The 22,609-nt window shown below is 57.6% G+C and overlaps 1 protein-coding gene across 3 annotated transcripts; it reads left to right on the top strand.

The window, feature by feature from the left end:
- The first annotated feature begins 322 nt into the window (after positions 1-322).
- Positions 323-22,497, top strand: STXBP1 (syntaxin binding protein 1). 3 transcript variants are annotated; one of them, XM_021287544.2, is made up of 20 exons: positions 346-562; positions 10,581-10,630; positions 10,786-10,867; positions 11,586-11,662; positions 11,873-11,951; positions 12,263-12,366; positions 13,085-13,233; positions 13,844-13,928; positions 14,124-14,254; positions 14,778-14,885; positions 14,994-15,054; positions 15,656-15,721; positions 15,866-15,946; positions 16,058-16,196; positions 16,410-16,519; positions 16,690-16,791; positions 18,012-18,097; positions 18,395-18,549; positions 19,478-19,601; positions 20,907-22,497. In XM_021287544.2, the coding sequence occupies exons 1-19, from the start codon at positions 526-528 to the stop codon at positions 19,585-19,587; spliced, it is 1,812 nt and encodes a 603-aa protein (XP_021143219.2). In that variant the 5' UTR covers positions 346-525; the 3' UTR covers positions 19,588-19,601; positions 20,907-22,497. The 3 variants fall into 3 exon arrangements, with proteins under 3 accessions (XP_005498454.2, XP_021143219.2, XP_021143229.1); XM_005498397.3 differs by lacking the exon at positions 19,478-19,601 and having other exon boundaries at positions 323-562; XM_021287554.2 differs by lacking the exons at positions 346-562; positions 10,581-10,630; positions 10,786-10,867 and adding an exon at positions 11,307-11,455.
- The last annotated feature ends 112 nt before the right edge of the window (positions 22,498-22,609 follow it).

The following is a 22,609-nucleotide window of genomic DNA, read 5'->3' as shown; positions in this document are numbered from 1 at the left end:
CGGGATTGAGATGGTGGTTGTGGAGGTTGTGAAGGGGAGATGCTGGGTGCTGGGGAAGGGGGTGGCACGCTGGGTACAATGGGGGGGATGCTGTGTGCAGGGAGGGGATGCTGGATGCAATGCGGGGAGAAGCTTGGTGCAGAGGGGGATGTTGTGTGCAGGGGTGCAGGGTACGGGAGTGGACGCTGGGTGCAATGAGGGGGACGCTGGGTGCTAGGGAGCTCTGGGTGCCAGGGGGCGCTCCGCCGCGGTCGCTGCGCTGCGGCGCGGGGCGGGGCGGGGGCGGGCACAGTGACGCGCATCCCGTCGCCCCCCCCGTCCCTCCCCCCGCGCGGTCAGCTGAGCCCCGCCGCGCCACCGGAGCCCGCTGCCCCCCCCCGCCCGCCCCGGCCCGCCCGTTCTTCCCCCCCCTTCCCTCCCGCCGCATCCCTGCGCCCGCCACCCGCAGCCTCGCCCGGCTGTGTGCGTGTGTGTGCCCCCCCCGGATCCTTCCCCAGCTGCTGCGGACCCCCCCGGCACGGCGACATGGCCCCTGTCGGACTCAAGGCTGTGGTGGGAGAAAGTAAGATCCGCGTCCGGCCGCGTTACTTGCGCACCCCGTGGGGGAAGGGGGGGTGAAGCTGCCCAGGCTCCCGCTCCCCTTTTCCGCGGGTGGGGGGCTGCAGTGGATGCGCAATACGGACCCTTGGGGCGGCATCAGCCCCCGGCGGGGGTGGGGGGACGGGACCCCCGTGGGGCAGCGGGCAGGACGTGGGGAAAAGGCGTCCCCACGGTTTGGGGGGGGGGTCGTGGTTTGCAGTCTCCTTCCGGGTTTTATTTATTTATATTTTTTAGGGGTGTGTGTTGAGGCTGTTGGGATTTTTCTGCAGTGCTGAGGGGAGGGGAGGAGAAGGGGGCGGTGGAAAAAGTCGGGGGGGGTAAAGAGGGAAGTGAGAGGTGCTGGAGTCTTCCCCGTATCCGGCTCCGGGCGGGGGGGGAATCGCCCCATCAGACCATAATCAGCAAAACCAACCGGGACCCCCCATGAGGGTCTGGGGTCGCGGGGTGGGGGGGGCACAGGGATGTCCGGCAGTGCAGAATTCCCCCCCCGCGCCGCGGCGATGACAGGCCGGGCGCCTCGGCTTTGTCTGCCGCAAATCCTGCTTTCATGGAGGTTTATTTTCTCAATTTTCCTGGACGTGACTTCGCTTCCCTGATCCCGGGGCAGCCGTGTCCCCCCCTCCAGACCCCTCCCGGATATTTCTGTGCCCTTCGGGGTCGCTATTTTTGGCGGCCGAGCCGCGGGGTGGGGGGAACGGAGCAGCCCCGGGTTTGCTTCCTCCTTCCCCGGCTGTTGCAAGATGATATTTTCAACGTCTTGATGGCGGAGGGGAAGGGGGGGGGGGTGTTCTCCAAAACGCCCGAGGGTGGGGGGGTAGGCGTCGGCTCCTTTGCCCGTAGCCAAAATTAAAGCGAAAAGCTCCACGTTATAGAAAAAAAATATATATAAATAAACCAAGAGCAGAAAGGGTAGGAAACGGTGGAAACTTCCCCCGGGCTCCCCGCAGCCATGGAAAGCCTTTTTCGTCCCTCCCCGCGCCTCTTGCATGATTTATTTCCGTGGCATCGTCGCCAGCCGGGGGGGGCGGTTGGTGTGTAATCCGGGGGGGGGGGGTACGTGGGTGAAACCCCCGCGGGTGGGTTTGGCTCCGTTGTGCAGCGAAACCTCCCGCCCAGGCTGCAGATGGTGCGGCCGGGGCTGGTGGTGTGATCGGGTGGGTGGTGATGGGAGGGGAGGGGGGGATATCCCCCTGGATTCATGTCCCTGCTTCCTTCCCAGTCGTAACCTACCCTGGGGATGGGGCGGGGATGCACCATCCCTATGCCCCTTACCCGCCTCAGCACCCTGGGGTGCTGCGTGGCGGGGGAGGGAGGGTTTAGAGCCGTCCAGCTGCAAAATGAAAGCGAAAAGGGCAGGGAAATAGCCCGTTGTTTCTGTGCTGCAGGATCAGCTTTGGGGAGGGGGGAGGTTGGCTGTTGTGCTTTGCTGTTTTTTCTTTGGGGGGGGTTGGTCCCCTCGCCTTAGCAGGAGGCAAGGGAGGGGGGCTGGAGCAGCTGCCCACGCACCCCCAGGCAGGGCCCCATCCAGTGCCCTCGCTAAACGGGGGACAGAGACCAGTGCCACTTATTTTCATTCATTGTCTGTGCGCTGAAATAGGCTGGGAGAGAGCACACACACACACACAGGTTCAAGGCAGCATCATGGAAATCTGGCTCAGTCCTTCCCTTCAGGGTTTAATAACAAACCGCTCTGTTCTTCGCTGAAAAATGTATTCTGGGCTGAAAATGATAACTGGTAACTGGGCATTGATGCTGTAGCAGGGCTATCGGGAAGGTGTGGGTGTCTGACAGGGGAGAGCAAGGTTTGTGCAGGCAAAATGCTGCAGAGGAGCGAGGGACGGGGCCCTCAGAGGAGCACCCTGCGGGGTCCAGCCCTGCGCTCCCACCTGGGCTCGAGCTGCTCCGCAGGCTGCTGTGGGAAGCTCTTGGTCTCGGTGGGCTGGTTCCTTGCCTTGGGATGCTGTTTGCAGATGGAGCTGCTCCCTCAGAGTCAGGACCCATCCTCAGGGTCCCCAGACCTCCCCCTCCCCTGGCCACCAATGCGGCTAGCACAAGATTTCCCTGGCTGTCCCTCACTGCGCCAGTCTGATTGCAGACAGGGATTCCCCCAAGCTTTACCTGCAGGAGAAGATGTTTGTTCATAAGGAGCAAGAGGTCCAAGCCTGGGGCTGACCCTGGGGCAGAGCATCTCTACTGCGCTGCCTCCTGAGGAGGAGGGGAGGGAGGAAGGATGCTGCCGCGTTGCCATGGCTCGCTCTGCCACCCCCCTCCGGAGCTGCATTCTGCCCTGGCTTCCTTCCAGACCCGGATTATTCTTGTGACCAGCTGGTGCCATAACAAGGCAGGTTTTGACGGCCCCTGGAGAGGTGGGAGGAGGTGGGCAGGGGGATGAGTGTTGCAGGAGGGTGAGTGTTGCAGGAGATGGGCAGAACCAGATTGTCACCCCCAGAGCCAGGGGGTGTGTGCTGGGGGGTCTGTCCCTGCACCTCCTGCAGTCTCCAGCAACGATGGCTGCATCCCTCCAGGACTCGCTTTCACCTGAGTGCATTCAGCCCCGGAGGCCATGCCTGAGGACCAGGTCCTCCTGGTGTGTCTTCTGCTCCCTCTGTGGTCACCTCCCAGTGAACCCACTGGAGAACCAGTCGCTTTGCTCTGGTTCTGGTTGGAAAAATTTGACTCACATCTGAGAACATACATCCCCAAATCTTCATCTAAACCCCCACCATGTGGACATTCCTCCCATCTTCTTGCCCCAGGACCTCCTTGGATCTTCTCAGGGCAGCCTGCCCCGAGCTGCCCAGCCTGGTCCCCGCTCTCCTGCAGCAGCCTGCAGTGGAGGGGAGGAGGAGGCTGGGTTTACTTCACTGAGCCATCGCCAGCAAGGCAAAACTGGCTGTGCTACAGGGGTGACACCTGTGCAGCACTTGCCACCACAGTGGGCTGCTGCAGGACACATAGCCAGAGCACACGGTGGTGGTACCAGTGCTGGATCTGAAAATCGCTGGACCCCTTCACCTGCAAGAGGAGAGAGACCTCCCAAGGGCTTCCTTTTGCTCATGTTGCTGTCATGGACAGATTGGTGCAGAGCAGACCCAGGATAAAGGAGCACCGTGCTCGCTTCCAGAGACAGCAAGAAAACACCTTTCTCCCAGGACAGCAGCCGATTCTCCATGGAGCATCCCTGTCTATAGAGCCTCCCGCAGAGCAGACCCCTGCCTGGGTGCCTGCCATCACCACACCGAGGAACCTCGTGGTTAAATCCTGCCTGGACAAGGTCTGATGTGCCCTCCACACCCATGCACAGCACTCAACTGCCGTATCGTGTCACTTGGTGTCCCCATCTGTACCTCTTGAGGGTCCTCCCCTCCCTGGCTGGGTGCTGGGATGCAATGGCTCTGGGACAAGGCTCATGCTGTGCTGCACCTCGGGGGGACAGGGAGGTGGCACAGGCCTCGGGGCACAGCCAGGGACCCTGGAGACCTGCAGCCGGGTGGCTGGTGACTGAGTCACCCAGGCTGCTGGGAGCACCACCCCGCTGCCACCAACCCTGGGCTGAGGGCACAGGGGGACTTTGGGGGCCAGATGCTGCCCCTCAGGGATGCTCTGAGCCCATCTCAGAGTACAAGGCTTTTGTGCTACCCGGAGCCAGGTCTGACAAGCAGAGGAGGAAGAGGAGGCAGCAAAGGACCAGTGAGAACGTCGCAGGGATGCGCGTCGCATCCTCCTCCCTGCATGGGGGCAGAGCCTTCAGCCCTGCCGTGATCTTGGTGTGCTGGTGCCGTGGCTGGGGGAGGAGGAGAGGGTCTCCCATGGGTGATCCAGTCCCTTCCTGGGCATCCCACCCTCCCAGTCCCCTCCTCGGGGAGTCCCCAGGGTGGCGCAGTGCTGCCTGCCCCGCGGGTGGGTACAGGAACGGGCCCTTGGCAAAGCCTCTGCTGGGGTCTGTATCACTTGCCCTTTTGGGATCCTGTCACCAGAATCTGTCACATTTCCAACATCGGCTCTGAGTTGGAAAAGCTCGGAAAAAAATATGTGCAAAATTCAGGACTCACCTTCCCACACAGTGCAGAGCAATTTCAGTCTCCAAACCACGGTTTACACCAGGTGCTGAGGAAAACTTGCTAGTACGTGGCCATGGAAGGTTACCAAGAATGACAACCCTCACTTTGGCAGGTCTGCATCCACCTACTGGTGTCTGCATGTGCAAGGAGACTGAAAAAGCCACCAAAGTAGAGGACTTAGGCTTTTTCCCTCTTAAAAAATAATAAAAAAAAAAATATGTATATATATGGCCTGGGTTTAATTCCCCTGCGCCTCTCAGGAAGAACATCCCAGGAGTGATTTCCTCCCTCTTCCCACAAAATCAACACATTTATAAAGAGAATCATCATCACATGGCTTTTGGTTGCACGCTGAGAAGCAGATGCTGTGTCCACCAACTCACAGTGCGGGAAGGAACTTGGCTCTGGCATTTCGGAGAGCACAGAAATAGATCAGGCTGAAGGTGCGTTCGTTTAGGGGCTTCTACATCATTCACACAAACACGTGAATGTGTACACATGCACGTCAACATGCATGTTGTAGGGTCACAGATGGAGACCATCGGATGGTTTGACGTTGTGCCAAGAGAGCAGCAAAGACCATTCAGAGTTGGACCAGACAGGCTGCCCTCCATCCCATCCCATCTCATCCCATCCCCAGCATCTGCATGGGCACAGAGGACCAGCCCAGCCTGGATTCCCAGTGAGCTGAGCCTGGAGTGCCCCAGTTTGTTGGTGTTTTCCTCCCTTTTGGTTCAAGACCAAGAGAAGAACCAGCTCAGAAAGTCACAGCCACACGTGTAGGATGGAGTGACTTACCCCTGGGACAGGGTCACCTCCCCTCCAGGACACTGTGACACCCTGTGTGTACCTTCCTGCTGCAAGAAAGCTCTTGGCTTCTCTTGGCACTGAAGCATCGCCAGTGTTGGCTGCACCAAGCCTGCAGCCAACACCAGCCAGGTCCAGCATCTCTGCTGGGGATGGAAACACCTGGTGGAAGAGGACAAGCGATAGTGAAGGGTGATGCCTTCAAAGGGGACCTGATGTGGTCTGTGGCGCATTGACCCTACCCAAATGAAGCAGCTCTGCTCAACTCCCAGATCCTCAAGCAGACCCACGGGAACCGGGCCGGGAGTGATCCCGCAGGGAAAACCTCTGTGAATTTTACCCCGTTTCTCCGGTGCAGTCAATGAGAGTGACTCGTGGGCATGATCCTGCATCTCATTTCCCTTATTTCCTTTTGGGCATGTTATTAAATTTCTAAAGAGTTCAAGACCTCCAGATCTCTGTCCTCCTTCTCTCCAGGCTGTGCAGGTTTGCTCTGGCTTTGGCTGGCAGGTGTAAATACATATATACTCCATGAGAGCAGTGCAAATAGGAAAAGGAGGAATTAATCACAGGTTACTATGATTACTCTGACTAATCCTTGAAGCTGGAGCCCCGGCAGCAACGCAGGGTTGCGCAGCTCCCTGGAGCAGCACAAATACTGCTCGGCGTGGCTTTGACATGTGGCGTGTTCCACCAGGGGACATGAGGGAGATGTGTGGTGCTCTGGATGAGAAAATACCAAAGTTCTCCTCATCCAGGGTTGGGGAGGAAAAGATGAAGCTGAACCTGGGCAATTCTGCCCATACAGGACTTAGCACAGCTGGACGGCGCCTGGGCTGCACCAAGAACAGGTTCTTACATGAGGAACGTGTCCTTCAGAAAGGCTGAGGTCTTCCAGGTGGGCATCCGAAATAATCTAGTGAGAAAAATTGGTGTTCAGGGCATTGGCTGCTGGAGGGGAGATGTTTGAGACTTGCTTGGTTTATGGACACAGGGGTCTCCAGGCTCAAATAATCCTTGAGATGGTTCTTAGCCATGCTGAAGGATGTCAATGGGATTGACAGCCTTCCTACCATCCTCAGGTTCGTAGGGCCTGGTTTAGGATAGGATAGGATTAGAATAGAATAGAATAGAATAGAATAGAATAGAATAGAATAGAATAGAATAGAATAGAATAGAATAGAATAGAATAGAATAATTTCAGATGGAATGGACCTACAATGATCATGTAATCCAAAAGATTACATCCAAGGATGTTCAGAGGTAGATAAGTGCTCCACTACATTCAAACGTGGTTGTATCTGTGTAACATTTACACCGTCTTAAGCAATTAGCTAATGAACCGGCAAAAAAGCAGTTGCCAAGCCAACCCAAAGCCAAACATGTTCGTCTTGGAGATGCATCGTGACAGCTTTTTAAGAGAAGTGGGTCTCGAGCAAACCTCTCTGTGGATTTCTGTGACCTGGCTCTCCAGAGCTGCTCCAGGATTTTGGATCCCAGACCAGAGGACATGTGGGGAGAGCGAAAGGACTGAGCCCTGCCTGTGACAGAGGGAAAAGCCCGTGTTTAGGACCACCTGTAGGACCTTGGGCAATTCTGCTGCCTATCCGTAAAGCATCCATAAAGCAACTTCAGCTTCCCTGACCACTTCAGAGAAAGGTGTGCAGCCCATGAAGTCCTGGGATGTGCCAGCAAAGGAGCATTTCTGAGCAGCGGGACTTCAGCCTCCTGCATTGCTCCAGGAGGGACAGGCTTGGCCGTGGGTGCAGCATCTTTCACCCATCCTAGGGCTCCAGGATGCGGTGGTGGCCAGGACAAGGTTTTACTGCTCTTTCTGCAGCAGGATAACGGGCTTAGAGCATCCCAAAATGGTGCACTTGGTCACGGCTTTGTTGGCGCATGCACAAGCGGTGGCAGGGTTAGTCCCTCTTCCCCCAGAACCAGTTGGAGACGTGGGGCTGGTTGCTTTTGCCATGAGCAAGCGAGGCAAAGCTGGCTTGGAGAAAGGCTGCCTGCCCCGCTCAGTGTAAATAACGTGGGCTAAGCCTCTTGGAGTGACGTGTGGGCTCAAGTCCTACTAGGCCACCATGTCACCAGCACCTGGCTTTGCTTGAAAACAATGCAGTGGGTCATTTTCATGCCATGTGTCACCCTGAGAATGAGCCCAACTGCAGGTGGTGGGCTGGGGGAAGTGGTTGCTCTCAACCATGTGATTGTTTTAAACTAAAGGAGAAGAGATTCAGACTGGACATGAGGAAGAAGTTGTTGGCCCTGAGGGTGGTGAGAGCCTGGCCCAGGTTGGCCAGAGAGGTGGTGGATGAACCATCCCTGGAGACATCCCAGGCCAGGCTGGACGGGGCTCTGAGCAACCTGAGCTGGTGAAGGTGTCCCTGCTCATGGCAGGGGGGACACTGGGGGAGCTGGGAAGGGCCCTTCAACACAAACCATCCTGTGATTCTGTGATCTCCATGATTGCACTTTTAGGACCACATTACTCAAGAGCACTGGAGGTCTCACTTTTGTAGGTGAGATGTGCTTCCTTATCCACAGGCACTGGTGTTGTCTCTACATTGGGGGAAGTCTCTCTGTATTGTCTGCTCTTGGTAGAAATTGTAATTAAAATTCTTCCATCCTGAAGGAAACAGAAGCAACGTGGTAGGTCCTGGAACTCGGTTTATTTCCAAGATGAAAAGCTCGACTGTGAGCGTCACCCGCTGACGTTCGAGCCCAAAAGCTCTGGCTGGCCAGACCATTTGGGGACACGGGCGGCAACATCTGACCTGCTAATGTGGGGACGTGAGAGCTCTGCTTCCCGGGAGGCGTCCGGGCTTGACTTGAGGACCTTGGGGAATGGAAGAGCTGCTGTTTCCCCCATGAGTCTCTTGCTCATTCTATAATGTTCCCTGAGTGTGGAATTGGGTGCCAGTGGGGACCAACCTCTGACCGGGGCACAGACACCCTAAAACCACAAAGCCCAGAGCAGTCACAGAGCAATCACACTCCAAGGTGCCCAGTTTCCACTCTGGGAGGCCCATCGTGGTGCCAGGATCAGGCCAGGGGACATGACACTTTTGTCACCAGGAGGTTGACAGCCAGGCAGGTGCTCCCTGCATCGCACACATCCAGCTCAACCCCTACACATGCAAAAGAGTGAGGGAGTCCCCAAAAAGCGAGGCTCTGAGGACAAAATGTCACCTGCAGCAGCTGCCACAGCAAGGACAAGCTCCTGGCTGGCCAAGGCCGCATTTTGAGGAGCCCCAAGCCCCTGTCCCCCCACTTGCCGCAGCAAGCAGAGGGTGCTGGGAGCACCGTGGGAGCCTTTGCACTGACAGCACTCCCAGCCTCCTTCCATCCTTCTCTCCTTCTACCCTTCCTTCCTCTCCCAGCCCCGGAGCAAAGCCGTATTTTCATGGCAGGGCAGGACTTCTTTCTGGCTGCTCACAGACCTGGACCCTTCCCGACCAGTATCGCTGCCTGGCACTGGTGCAGCGGCGCTTTAGTCCCGTGGTTTGGGATGGAGGTTGTGGGATGGAGGTTGTGGGTGTGGGATGGAGGGCGCCTGCGTTCTGCCTTGTAAACAGCACAGTTATTCCTGGATCCTTGATCCGAGGAAGGAGCCAAATGTGAGTAATGAAAGGAGGAGGAGGAGGGTTGTGCTGGCATCCTGCCATCCTGGCCCCACACAGGACCAGAGAGCAGGACCAGGGATGTGCTGTTAGGGTTAGGAAAACAATTCCTGGTTCAGTTTTTTGCACGTGGGTGACCTGGTTTCGGGTGGGCAGCACACAGGGGTGCAGGCAGCATCCTTCCCCCTCCAGCAGCACCCCGCCAATGCACTCGGGGTACAGACCCAATCCCACTCACTCTCCGTCCCCTCTCTGTGGCCCAGAGATGCCCCACACCCCTTTTACTGATGGAGAGGCTAAGGGATGTGACCCAGGGCAGGCAGGACCAGCAGTTCGTGGCCAGCATCCTTCTGGGCTCCCCAAGGAGATGGATGTGCAGTGGCGGGAAATTTAGGTCCCAAACTGCTACATGTAAACCCAGATCGAGGTTTACCTGGGGAACTGGTACCCGTAGGGTCACTGCCACAGGGGAAGGGTCCCAAGGCTGGGCCAGGAAGGGTGAAACCCTCACTACCATCTCCCCCACACCTCTGCCTTTTCTAATCTAGAAACATCTCTAAATTGGGTTTTAATTGGGCATTTCCATCCCAATCCCTGGAATCAGAGAGTTGGAGCAAAACCCTCCCGGGGTGGACACAGGCTCACCAGGGCAGTTCCCAGCATGTCCCTGCTCTGCGAGGGGTGGTGCTTCATACACTGGGGTAAAACGGGGACCTTTGGGGTCTTGGGAACACCTCATGTCCCCCAACACAGATGTTTAGGCAGCACATTGGTCTGGCAGGAGGACAAGTCCCTATTCAAGCAAGGCTTGAAACCCCCTCCCTGCAACCCAGCCCCAAAAGGTGACGTCCCCGTCCCGCTGCTGGGGCCACCTCCTTGCATGGCCTTAACCTGCACCCCATGGGGAGCAGCCCCACAGCCTGGCCTGGGCTGTCTGTGCCTGGGAATATGGGTGCAGGGTGTCCCCAGCCCTGGGGGTCCCTGGGGTGCAGGGGGACCCTCAGGTGCTGCTGTCCCGGCTGGTTGCATAAGCCCAGCAGCTGCGGGAGGTGAAATGGGATTGCGGGGGATTACAAGGAACAGGCTCAGGCCACTGGGTTCTTGTTTCTAAAAGGAGCTCTTAAGCTGCTGTTGTTTTCCTTTGGATTAGGGATGAGACATGTGGGGTGGCCCCCAGCTCCCCAGAGGGACCCCCCGACCCTCTGCCAGCCTGTGGCTCCTCACTGGCACAGGCCCCGTCTGTTAGTACCAAACATGAGAGAAAAATGGGGCTGGGGGGTGACCACCCCTCCCTGGGTACCCCAAAACCCCCCATCTCCTCCCCACATCCCCAGGAGAGGCACTGGGGGAGCAGGGCTGGCTGTGACCCCACACATGGGGGGTTCAGTGACCCCAGCGCAGACCCTGCTGCTGCCAGTGGGCCCCAGAGTGTTATGGGGGGGAACTTGGGGTGCTCACAGCCCCCCCTGTACTCCTTCTCTTGCAGAGATTATGCATGATGTGATCCGGAAAGTGAAGAAGAAGGGCGAATGGAAGGTAAGCACCAAACGCTGGGGGGGTCAAGAGCTGAGGAGGGTGATGGGAAGAAAGCAGAGCAGGGGGTGGGGGTGGGCAGGGAGTCCCCAGAGCAGGCAGGGGGGTGGGAAGGGCAGTTCCCAGCTGTGCCCCCTGCTCACAGCCCCTCTGCACAGGTGCTGGTGGTGGACCAGCTCAGCATGCGGATGCTCTCCTCCTGCTGCAAGATGACCGACATCATGACCGAGGGCATCACCAGTGAGTACCGGCTCCCAGCCACCTCTCCCAAACCTCGCTGTGGGAAAGGCAAAACCAGGGGGCCTGCAAAGGCACCTTCAGGCTGGCAGGAGCCAGTCAAGGCAGCGGCATGGCCCCCCCCAGCCCCGTCCCATGTGGGATGGAGATGCGCTGCCTCCCATCACTCATGGCCAACTGTCTTGGAGCCGGGTTGATGTTTCACAGCCTCCCTCCTTGGCTGCGGGAGCTGGAGGAGCCTGAACGCCTTGTTTCCTGGCTGTATCTCAGTCCAAGGAGGAGGAGACCAGGTGTAATTTTATGTCAGCCCCATAAATAGCTCCCTGCAGCACCTGGGAAGGAGAAGGAAACCCCAGACAGTGCACTGGGAGGTGTTGGGGTGGTGGGGGTTTGCCCCAGCCCGGGTATCACCAGAGCATCACCCCAGCGTGGTACCCTCCTGTGCAGGGATGTGAGAATAAACCAATAAACCAAAAACCGAATCCACCAGCCCCCAGGACCTGCCAGACACCCCCACACACACCCCAATGGGGTGCCACAGGGATGGGACAAGCTGGGGACATTCCCTGTCCCAGCTTCCAAGTGGGCAAGGTGAGTGACTGGGGACGTTTTGGACGTGGAGGGGTTGGCAGGGCTGGTCCTGTGCTGCCGTGGGGTACCTGACACCTAACATGTCGCTGCCTGCACCTGTCCCTGCCACGGCCCCTGTTTTCTCCCCCAGTTGTTGAAGACATCAACAAGCGCCGGGAGCCGCTGCCCAGCCTGGAGGCCGTTTATCTCATCACCCCTTCTGAGAAGGTGAACATGGGGGTTGCGGAGGCCTTTGGCGGGGGGATGCCCATGCTGGGATGGGCATCTGCGCCCATGGGCAGCATCTCGGCCCCAGCAAGGCTGGGGGTGCAGAGGGGCAGAGTGTCCCCTGCACCAAGAGGGGGGACATCGGGTGACCCTGTTGAGATGCCCACAGTGCCACCGTCCCCAGCCCAGGCGATCCCTTCTCTCTTGCAGTCCATCCACTCCCTCATCAACGACTTCAAGGATCCCCCCACCTCCAAGTACCGAGCTGCCCATGTCTTCTTCACTGACTGTGAGTACTGGGGGTCACGGCTCCCACCCTATTGCACCCTGGAACCCCAGCTCCCCCCATACACCTCCCGGTCCAGAGAGAAGGAGCAGGAGCAAACTGTGGGGTGGCAGCCCCATCCTGCCCATGGCACTGAGTGTCTCCGAGTGCAGATGGGTGATTTTCATCACCAAACGGAAGGCTGGATCTCAGCACCCCGGGGCAGGCCTCCTCCAAGACAGAAATGGGGGCCATGGAAAGTCCCTATCCCTAAAATACATCTGAGCGTGGATGGAGGGATGCTGAGTGCTACCCTCCTCCTCCTCCCCTTGCAGCCTGCCCCGACGCCCTCTTCAACGAGCTGGTGAAATCCCGCGCTGCCAAGGTTATCAAAACCCTGACGGAGATCAACATCGCCTTCCTCCCCTCCGAGTCCCAGGTGAGGCCGGGGTGGGACCGTCCCTGCTGGGGTGGTCTGGGGATGGGGCAGTCGGGGAATGCTCCAGGTTCCTTCTCCAGCCCGTTGGGGTTTGTGTAGGAGCCCCTGAAGCCACCATGCACCCCTCTGTCCCAGCCGGCTCCCCACCTCCCACTCCGCTCTTTCTCCCTGTCTCCTTTGATTACTTCTCAGGGCTGATCTGCTTGGGGGGTATTTAGCAGGTGCTGGGCCTTGGCCATCTCTACGCCCCCCCAGCACAGCCCCCAGCCAGGGGACAGGGAGGGACAGATGGTGTGGGACCTGATTGGTGCCGTTAACTCTTTGAGCTGCAGCATTTCTGTGGAGGTGACTTCTTGGCATCCCCACACATAGCCACATTGGCTTCTGGTCTTTACTGGTGGCATGGCCAGGAAGCAGCAGGTCCCCACTTGTCCCCAGGTCTCTGCTTCCCTGCCTGGGAGCAGGTGACTGTTGTGGGCAGGAGCTGGGGGGGGCTCCTGCCTTCTCGGCTCATCCTGGGTGGCTACACGTGGGTAGGGAGCATGCCATGGAGCCAGAGCTGGCAGACCAAAGCCCAAGAGCTGCTCCGAGCATCATTGAGATCCAGCTGGGAGTTAAATCTGGAGTTAAATCCTGTTTCCAAAGCCACCAGAGTGTCCTGCGGGGCCGCTCTCCTCTGGCCACCCCCCTCTAACCTCCCTCCTGCTGCACCTCCCAGGTTTATTCCCTGGATTCGGCCGACTCCTTCCAAAGCTTTTACAGCCCCCACAAGGCCCAGATGAAGAACCCGATCCTGGAGCGGCTGGCGGAGCAGATCGCCACGCTGTGCGCCACGCTGAAGGAGTACCCGGCTGTGCGGTACCGGGGGTAAGGGCACCCCGGGACCGGCCATCCCCCCACAGCACGGCAGAGCTGGGGCGATGCTGAGCATGGAGGAAACGGCCTCAGGTTGCACCAGGGGAGGTTGAGGTTGGATCTTGGGAACAATTTCTTCCCCAAAGGGCTGTGGGGCATTGGAACAGGCTGCCCAGGGCAGTGCTGGAGTCACCATCCCTGGAGGGTTGGACAGACGGACATGAGGTTCTCAGGGACATGGGGCAGTGCCAGGGGTGAGGGAATGGCTAGACTTAGTGATCTTGAGGGTATTTTCCAACCAAAATGATTCTGTGAGGCCATGCTGTGTCCTGTGTGGGTGTGGGGATGAAGGACAGGGTGGGATGGACAGACACCTGCACTCAGTGTAAAAACAGACTTGAAAATGCTCTGGAGAGGTGGGTGGGGGTTGGGACCCTAAAATCCAAGTGGCACCAAGGCAAAGCAGAGCATGGCAAAGAGAAGTGGAAATGGGTAACAAAAGCTGCTCAGGTGCCTCCTCTCCCATGAGCCAAGGATGCTGCACAGGGAAACAGCAGCTCCTCCCCATCCCCTGCTGGTGAGAGCCACCCAGGGAGCTCACCCCTCCCTCTGCATCCCCCAGGGACAACAAGGACAATGCGATGCTGGCGCAGCTCATCCAGGACAAGCTGGACGCCTACAAGGCTGATGACCCCACCATGGGTGAGGTGAGTGGGAACAGCATTGCAGCCCTGATGGGGATGCTGGGGTCGTGCTCCACTCTTCAAGTCCCACTTAAGCTTGGCTATGCAGCAGTTGCAGACCCCGAGTGGGAACCCCGAAATGGCCCTGGCTTCCCCTGAGCGCCTATGAGGCTGGAGGGGTCCCTGGCCTTGATGCTTATGGCCCCCCTGGCTCTGCAGGGTCCGGACAAGGCTCGTTCCCAGCTCCTCATCCTGGACCGTGGCTTCGACCCTGCGTCCCCGGTGCTGCATGAGCTGACCTTCCAGGCCATGAGCTATGACCTGCTGCCCATCGAGAACGACGTCTATAAGTGAGTGCAGTGCTGCTGTCCCTCCATGACCCCCCCGAGCAGGATTTGGAAGCTCAGCCATGAAGCCTGAGCCTCAGCATCCCTCCATCCATCACAAGTCATCGGGTGGGAGAAACCACTCCTGCCTGCAGCCTGGCAGGTGTGATGGGCAGGACTGATGCCCCATCACTGGAGACATCCCAGGCCAGGCTGGACGGGGCTCTGAGCAACCTGAGCTGGTGAAGATGTCCCTGCTCATGGCAGGGGTGGCACTGGGGGAGCTGGGAAGGTCCCTTCAACACAAACCATTCTGTGATTCTATGAAAAGGGGCTTTCCCAGCCTTCAGCCCTCCCATCATTTGGCAGCTGAAGGGGTACAAGAAAGCAAGATGTGAAACAGAGTTGAAATAATGTCACCTCACTTCCGGCAGAGCTAAGAATAATGTTGCCCCGTGTCCCCCCAACTTACCTAGAGCCACCACAGCAAGGGAACCATGTTCCCCCCAGCCCTGTCCCCCCTGTGACACTCCTGCCCTCTCCCCAGGTACGAGACGAGCGGCATCGGGGAAGCCCGGATCAAAGAGGTTCTCCTGGATGAGGATGATGACCTGTGGGTCACCTTGCGCCACAAACACATCGCCGAGGTGTCCCAGTGAGTGTCTCTGCGGATGGTTTGCTGGCTACTTGGGACATCGGCATTGCCACCCACTCTGCTGCTCAGGGTCCCCTCCCAACTGACACTGTGTTCTCCTGTCCCCAGGGAGGTGACCCGGTCCCTGAAGGAGTTTTCTTCGAGCAAGAGGATGAACACAGGCGATAAGGTGACCTGACTGTGCCTGCTAAGCAGGTGACGGGCGCCTGGGGGCTCGGCCGTGTGCTGGCACATGGTGGGGTCTCCTGGGGACACCCGATGGGGACCTCCATAAAGGGACAAGGGTGCTGAGGGCTCTGACAGCAGGCAATGGCTGTGGGGTGGCAGCTGGGGAAATGGGGTGCCTTGGGAGTGCCCTAACGCTAACTCGCAAGGTGGCAAGTGTGCTTGCCCCCACCATGGGGTCTGTCCCCCCCAGCAGCCTTTGTCCCCAGCCCATTCCCATCCTGAGACCCCCTGAGCTGGTGTTAGTGAGGGTACCTTGGTGAAAATTGGGTGTAAAAATGGCCAGAAGCTGAAAGCACCACCTCAGCCTCAGCCAAGTGCCCAAGGATCCTGGAGGAAGGTCCTGGGTGGGGTTTCTCCCCTCGATATTCTGATGTGTAGAGCTGCAGACCCCTCCCTGCCCCACAGACCTGGCAATGCTACAACTGGTGTCACCAAACCCCTGCAAGGGGCTCTCACGGGGACAGAAGTCCTTAGCAGAGTCATCCCCTCCCTTCTCAAGGTTCCTAAGTCCCTGAGAGTGACAATGTCTCCTTCCATTGCAGACCACCATGAGGGACCTGTCCCAGATGCTGAAGAAGATGCCACAGTACCAGAAGGAGCTCAGCAAGGTATAAGGTGGGGGGATGCCCTTGCAGAGCCCACCTGGGGAGCAGGCAATGGCAGCTGCTCTGGAGGGTCCCCATGTGGTGGCACAGGGACCTTGGGCTGCCACCAGCCCTGCCAGTGTAACCACATGGCTTGTGTGTCCCCAGTACTCGACCCATCTGCACCTGGCCGAGGACTGCATGAAACACTACCAGGGCACGGTGGACAAGCTCTGCCGAGTTGAACAGGTACCGGCTCCCCCAGCCCCACATCCACATGGGGACAAACTGGGACCACCAGCTCCTGCCCCACAGCTCAGCATGGAGCCGTGGGGTGATGAGTACGTGTGTTTTCTGCAGGACCTGGCCATGGGCACTGATGCTGAAGGCGAGAAGATCAAGGACCCCATGAGGGCCATTGTCCCCATCCTGCTGGATGGGAACGTCAGCACCTATGACAAGATCCGCATCATCTTGCTCTACATCTTCCTGAAGAACGGTGAGGAGGAGAGCTGGGCAGGGCTGGGTGAGACGTGCAGGCAGCTCCGGGTGACAGAGTGCTCAGGGTTTGGCCAAGATAAGCGAGAGGGAAAAGCTCAACCCTGTCCCCACAACCACCACCAAGCCAGGTGTCCTAAGGTGACAATGGAGCAACCATGTCCCCACGGGAGGCATTTCTCAGGAGGATACCATCTCCCCATTGCATTTCCAGGTATCACTGAGGAGAACCTGAACAAGCTGATCCAGCACGCTCAGATCCCAGCAGAGGACAGCGAGATCATCACCAACATGGCCCACCTCGGGGTGCCCATCATCACAGACGTGAGTGCCCATCCCCAGCTTTCCACGGCCCGCCTCACCCCTCAGAAGGACCATGTCGCCTATGGGAACTGCGTACTCCCTGAGATGCTCCCATCTCCCATCTGGGGTGTCCCCGGTCCCACAGCTGGAGCCCCCGTGTCTCAGGGTGTCCCCATCTGTCTTCTCCCCAGTCCACCCTGCGCCGCCGGAGCAAGCCGGAGCGGAAGGAGCGGATCAGCGAGCAAACCTACCAGCTCTCCCGATGGACCCCGGTCATTAAGGACATCATGGAGGTGAGCCGGCATGCATGGGGACAGGGGACAGAGCAGGGACCCCAGCACCGCCCAGGAAGGGACCTGTGGAGAGCTGGCTGCTGCCAGCCCAAACCTGGCACCTCTGCCCAACACGTGCCCTCCAGGCTGCTCGCTGCCTGTCATTGAAACAAGGGTGGGATGTTTTGGCAGCTTTCCCTGTTCTCCATGTGCACACTGGCGCCAGGTGGAATGCACGGCATCCCCGCGGTACAAAATGCAGTAACCTAGCTGGTTGCTCCTTGTGACATGATGGACATGGCTGAGTGGCCTTGTCACAGCATCACCCATGTCCCAGCTGAGCTGGGGGACAGGCATAGTGCCATTCACTGCTGCCTGTGCCTGCGGGAGCTGCCTCTGAGTTCTGTGCTCGGGTAGCACTGGGCAGAGCCAGAAAGTGTTTTCTCCAGGTGCTGCCATCCTCCTGACCCACTCTGTCCTGGTCACCCCTTGGCTGGAGCAGCCTCTTGGGGTTTACCCGGAGCTGGGGAGGTCCCAGGCACCAAAACTACACCCCAACACAGACATTTCCCACCTGCTCAGACAGACAGACAGACCCTGGAGTCACATTTTGGGGAGGAGGCATCTCACTGCAGCTCAGGACCACCTGCTCCCAGGCACTGATGACAAGCAGAGCCCCAGTTCCCTCGATATCCAGAACCACACATAACACCAGCTCCTGCCTTCGTCTACCACAGCCCGTGTAAACCCTCACTGGGGTGGCTCCATGCCCAGGGCACCCCTAAACCTGCTTCCCAGGACCAGAGGGCACCATACAGAGCAACAACATCTCACACTATGATATCAACCCTCCACCACTGAAAAAAGCAAAGAGCATGTCCCTTACCCCAGGGTTGTCTCTCAGATGTGAAGCCTCCAGCTCAGTGCATGCTCCTGAGCTTCCCAGAAAAATCACTGCACCCTGGCCACCCCTTACCCTACCTCCCCTGACACCCCCAAACTCAGGGCGAACCTTCCCTGTCCCCCCATGCTGCAGCCCCCTGCCCCACAGCCGCCATGCACTACCCTCCTTCCCCCAAGTGCATCCCCTTACACGAACACAGCCACATTGTTCTGAAAAGCAAGGCTATGCAAATATATGCAAATGAATCCTGACCCAACTGGACCAGTCCTTCTGGGCAGGGGGGCTGGGGGCTGTGCCTGGCTCCTCACTGACCCCGATGGGGACTCTCTGCCCGCAGGACGCCATCGATGACAAGCTGGACACCAAGCACTACCCATACATCTCCACCCGTTCCTCTGCCTCCTTCAGCACCACCGCTGTCAGGTGCGTCCCCCCTCCCTCCCCTATACATCGGCACCTATAGCACCATGGGCATCCACCCCTCACCTGCCTGGAGGGGCTGTATCCATCAGCAGGTCTGTGAGCTGCTCTGCCCTCATTTAGGCATTCCGTGCCTCAGTTTCCCTACCTGTAACAGCTGGCTGGAAAGCTGGACTCAACCTGCCCCAGCAGCAGTTCGGAAGCTGATTAATGTGTGGTTTTAGTTAAGATGTGCACTCAATGCATAGTTTGTTGGTGAGTGTCCTCCCCACCCTTCATCCCTCTCCTCTCCCTCTCCAGCGCTCGCTATGGCCACTGGCACAAGAACAAGGCCCCCGGCGAGTACCGAAGCGGCCCCCGCCTCATCATCTTCATCCTGGGCGGTGTCAGCATGAACGAGATGCGCTGCGCCTACGAGGTGACACAAGCCAGCGGCAAGTGGGAAGTGCTAATAGGTGAGTGAGCGGGAGCCGGGCCGGACCCTGTGCCCCGTCGTGTGGCTGCTCATCCCACGCTCCCTTCTCCGTCCCACAAACTCCCGGCTCCAGATGGGTATGGGAGCAGGAGCTCTGTGGAAAGGTCTTCTCCTGCCGCCCAGTGTCACCTCTGTGTCCCTGCTCCCCAGGGACAGGGCATGTCCCTCCATCAATCGCCATTTTTGCTTCCATTTTTCTTCTCCCTGTCTGGTTTTCTTCAGGCAAAACTGGGTGAAAGAAGGGAGTTTTGCATCTTGAATCGCTCGTGTTGCACCCTCATCTTTGAGGTCATTTCAGGGAGAAAAAATAAAGAGCTGTGCAACACTGCACAGCAACCGCAGTATGCACTGTGCGTGCAACAGGGGATGCATTCTCTTGTTGCACAAATGCTGCATGTCCTGTCGCATTGTGTGTGCAACTAGACATGTGTTGTGGGCTCAATCTCAGCACCCTAAAGAGCTGTGTGGGATATGATGGAAGCCCCACCAGATCTTAGCAAGGAGCTTTTAGCTCCACTGAAATTCCCCTGGGGAAGCACAGCTGGATACACACCTTGTAGGGCAGGGGCAGGAGCCCCTCACCGTCTCATCTGATCCCTGGATTCTTGCTTGAGGCAGCTGGTAGAGCCTTTTGCCAGCATCTCACCTACTCCTTGTGTTCCCCTGGGAGCAGCAGCCCCTTCTCCATCACCTCCTGGTGCCCCCAAATGTGTGTCCCCCCCACCGGACCCACTGCCACCCCCCAGCTCCATCCCGCCTCTCGCCCATCTCATCCTGCGTCTCTCCGGGGACCATCCCCTGCATGTGCCTACGATGCTCCGGGTGGCAACCGCGTCCTTCCTCACCCCCAAAAAAAGGTGGTGGGGGGGTCTTGGCGCAGCCGTCAGCCCCGCTCTGTTCTCCCGCAGGTTCTACTCACATTCTCACTCCCACCAAATTTCTCATGGACCTGAGGCACCCCGACTTCAGGGACTCTACTAGGGTGTCATTTGAGGATCAGGCTCCAGCAATGGAGTGAGCCAAAGAAACCAAGTAAAGGCAGCTTACTAATGAAAAAAAGAAACTCTTCCTCCCCGAAGGGTTTTCTTTGATTCTTCCGTTCCTCCTTTCTTTAATTATTGTTTTGGGTTTCGTTTCCGTTTGGTTCTCTGATAAGAAAATGCTTGCGGTTCCTCCTACCAGGTGGAAAAGCATCCAGCGCCGCTCCATCATCCCTCTGCCATGTCTCTTGGCCGGACCTGGCCGGCTCCTTCATGCCATGAGTTCCCCCCTGACAGGGCCAGAGGGGCCAGGGCCGGCGGGTCGGGGTCCTGCCTGCCCGGTGAAGGTGTCCCGGGACATGTGGGCAGCAGTGGGCGCAGCCCCGGTGCTTGTCCCCGCTCTGACCCCTCCATGTCCCCTATGGCAAAGTCTGGGTCCCCCAGCCTGGGGTGTGATGGGGCTGAAATCCTGAGTTGATGGGTAACAAAAATGGTCTGAGGCTGGAACTGCTCTGCTGAGAGGACAGGCTGAGAGAAAGAGAGCTCCAGGGAGACCTTATTGCAGCCTTTCTGTGCTTAAAAGGGACGGATGAGAAATACGGGGACAGACTTTTCAGCAGGGCCTGTTGTGATAGGACAAGAGGTGATGGTTTTAAACTAAAGGAGGGGAGATTCAGGCTGGACACGAGGAAGAAATTGTTGCCCTGAGGGTGGTGAGAGCCTGGCCCAGGTTGGCCAGAGAGGTGGTGGATGAACCATCCCTGGAGACATCCCAGGCCAGGCTGGACGGGGCTCTGAGCAACCTGAGCTGGTGAAGATGTCCCTGCTCATGGCAGGGGTTGGAACTAGATGTTCTATAAGGTCCTTTCCAACCCAAACCATTCTGTGATTCTACAACTCCCTGCCTTACTAGGCTGCCTTCACACTTCCTTCCTTCATTAAGCTCCAACCCAAACTATTCTATAGTTCTGATTCTATTACCTGTGGAGGGTCCCTCCCTGCCCGCCTGCTGCCTGCTCCCTGCCTGCACCTCTTGCCTTCTCACCCCCGTGGCTTTTTGGCCACCCCAACAAGCCCAGGAGCCACCCCACGGACCAGGCACCTCCCAGCTCCACCCATCCCCTTCATTCCTTCATGTCTCCTTTTCCGTTCCTTTCCCGTTATCCGCCCCCTCCTCCCCCAACCTCCCCCCACCCCACAGCCGTACATTTCCTCGCAAGCATTTCCACGGCGCGCGGGGCCATCGCCGCAGGTAAGGCCTCGCCGGGGGGAACCGGGGACAGCGGCCGGGGCACAATGGGGAGGGCTCTCAAAACCATCACTGATGCTCCCCGCTCCTTTTCCTCTACCCCCGCAGGGTCCACACACATCCTCACCCCACAGAAGCTGCTGGACACGCTGAAGAAACTCAATAAAACAGAGGAAGAAAGCAGCAGTTAAAAGGAAACGCCGCCACCGACTCGATGCTGAATTCGCCCCCTTGCCGGGCGCGCAGCCCCGGGTGCGACCCCCCCGCACCCACCCCAGCCCGGCCCCGCTTTCTTGTGTTGACTCCCCGCCCCTCCCGCTGCCTTCCCCATCTCATTTTATCCACAGGGAGGGGACAACAGCCAAAACCAAAATATATATATATATTAAGAAAACCGATGCATTGTGTTTAAAAGAGGAAAAGGAAAGAATATCAATATATTTGTAGCTGCAGCTGTCTGAAGCACCCAGGAGCGCATTGCTGAATAACCCATCTGCCCATTGCTAGCGAATGATGGTGACAAAAAAACAACCGGAAAAATACCATTGTCCAAAAGTTTTGCTCCTCATTGGGGTCATGTATGGATGAACGTATGGACACGCCATCATCACTCCGGCCTCTGCTTTGGGGGGGGTCCCCGCCACCATCGCCTGCCCCTTGTCTTTTGGGGTGGCAGGTGCTCCCACCAGATGTGCACGCCAACATCTGGCCTGGGGCGGGGAGGGGCTGCACCCAGGATGCTTCACGCTGTGGCAATTCCCATGCGAAAAAGGGACCAAAACGGTCAAAACCTGGAGACGGGGCCCATTTGCTCGCATGGCCCCACCCCCCCCCCTTCCCCAGGTGCTCCTTAGAATGCATATATATATATATATATAAAATAAAAGTTTAATTTATATCTATCCCTCTCCATCCCACGGCAGCTCGGCCCCCCCGTGCCCGGCTCCGCTCGTGTCGTCCCGTGGTGAAGCGTTTCTGAGCGTGCTGTCGCCCCGAGACCCCCCCCTGGACTCTGTGTATATTAATGACTGTGTCTTGTGATGTTCTTACAAGCTTGGTGTATAGTGATTTAATCAAACCTCTGATTTTAGTTCTTTCGGTGTTTGTTTTTTTTCTAATTATTATTATTTTTACACCCCAGGATTGCCCCCCGCTCCCTCCCCCGCCATTAGGTGCACTGCAATATTTTGGGGTCCATCGTTTTGTTCTCTCCCTCTGAAGGCTGTGACCCCCCTTTTCCTTCCCCCAAATCTCTTTCTTGCCTCGTTGGTGGTTAGGCCCCCCTCTTCCCTACCCATCTGTTCCTTGCCCATAAAGTTAAATATATATTTTTAGGGCAAAGGCTGTATCATTGCACTGATATTTGTTGATTCCCCCTTGGTCCTCCCACCCCGTTTGAGTTCCTTCTCGGTTTAGCAATGCAAATGCTTCAGGTTCTTGTATGTTGGACATTATCGTTTGGTTATTATTTTTTTTTTCTGTTACAGTTATTTATATAAAAAATAATTTATCAAAAAGGAAAACTATAAAAAAAAAAACAACCAATCTAGTCTGTCTTGGAACTTGTTTACCTTGAAATTACTGGAATCTAAATGTTTGAAAGTGTTGAAGCACAAACATGTATCATCTCTGTATCTCTGTTCTTCTGTACTAAAGCACTCGAGTGATTCAATAAAAGCGATTTCCATCCCTAGTGCAACCGGGGCTCTGCTGTGCCGCTTGCTCGGGGCCAGGACAGGGGAAATGTTCTCACCAAGCCCCCAAAATGCCTCCCTGGGAGAGATCCTGGTGCGGCGATGCTAAAACACACC

The sequence above is a fragment of the Columba livia genome, chromosome 19 (assembly GCF_036013475.1).
Source record: "Columba livia isolate bColLiv1 breed racing homer chromosome 19, bColLiv1.pat.W.v2, whole genome shotgun sequence".
In the NCBI taxonomy this organism is placed as follows: domain Eukaryota; kingdom Metazoa; phylum Chordata; class Aves; order Columbiformes; family Columbidae; genus Columba; species Columba livia.
Note: the sequence above shows the minus strand (reverse complement) of the source record. Positions and strands in the feature narration are given on the sequence as shown.

Bases quoted from the DNA above. Each gene is read 5' to 3' on its own strand.
- STXBP1 (XM_021287544.2), top strand. From the start codon at position 526: ATGGCCCCTGTCGGACTCAAGGCTGTGGTGGGAGAAA. The intron at 10,868-11,585 runs GTGAGTACCGGC...TTTCTCCCCCAG, and splicing joins CATGACCGAGGGCATCACCA to TTGTTGAAGACATCAACAAG. The intron at 16,520-16,689 runs GTGAGTGCCCAT...TCTTCTCCCCAG, and splicing joins GGGTGCCCATCATCACAGAC to TCCACCCTGCGCCGCCGGAG.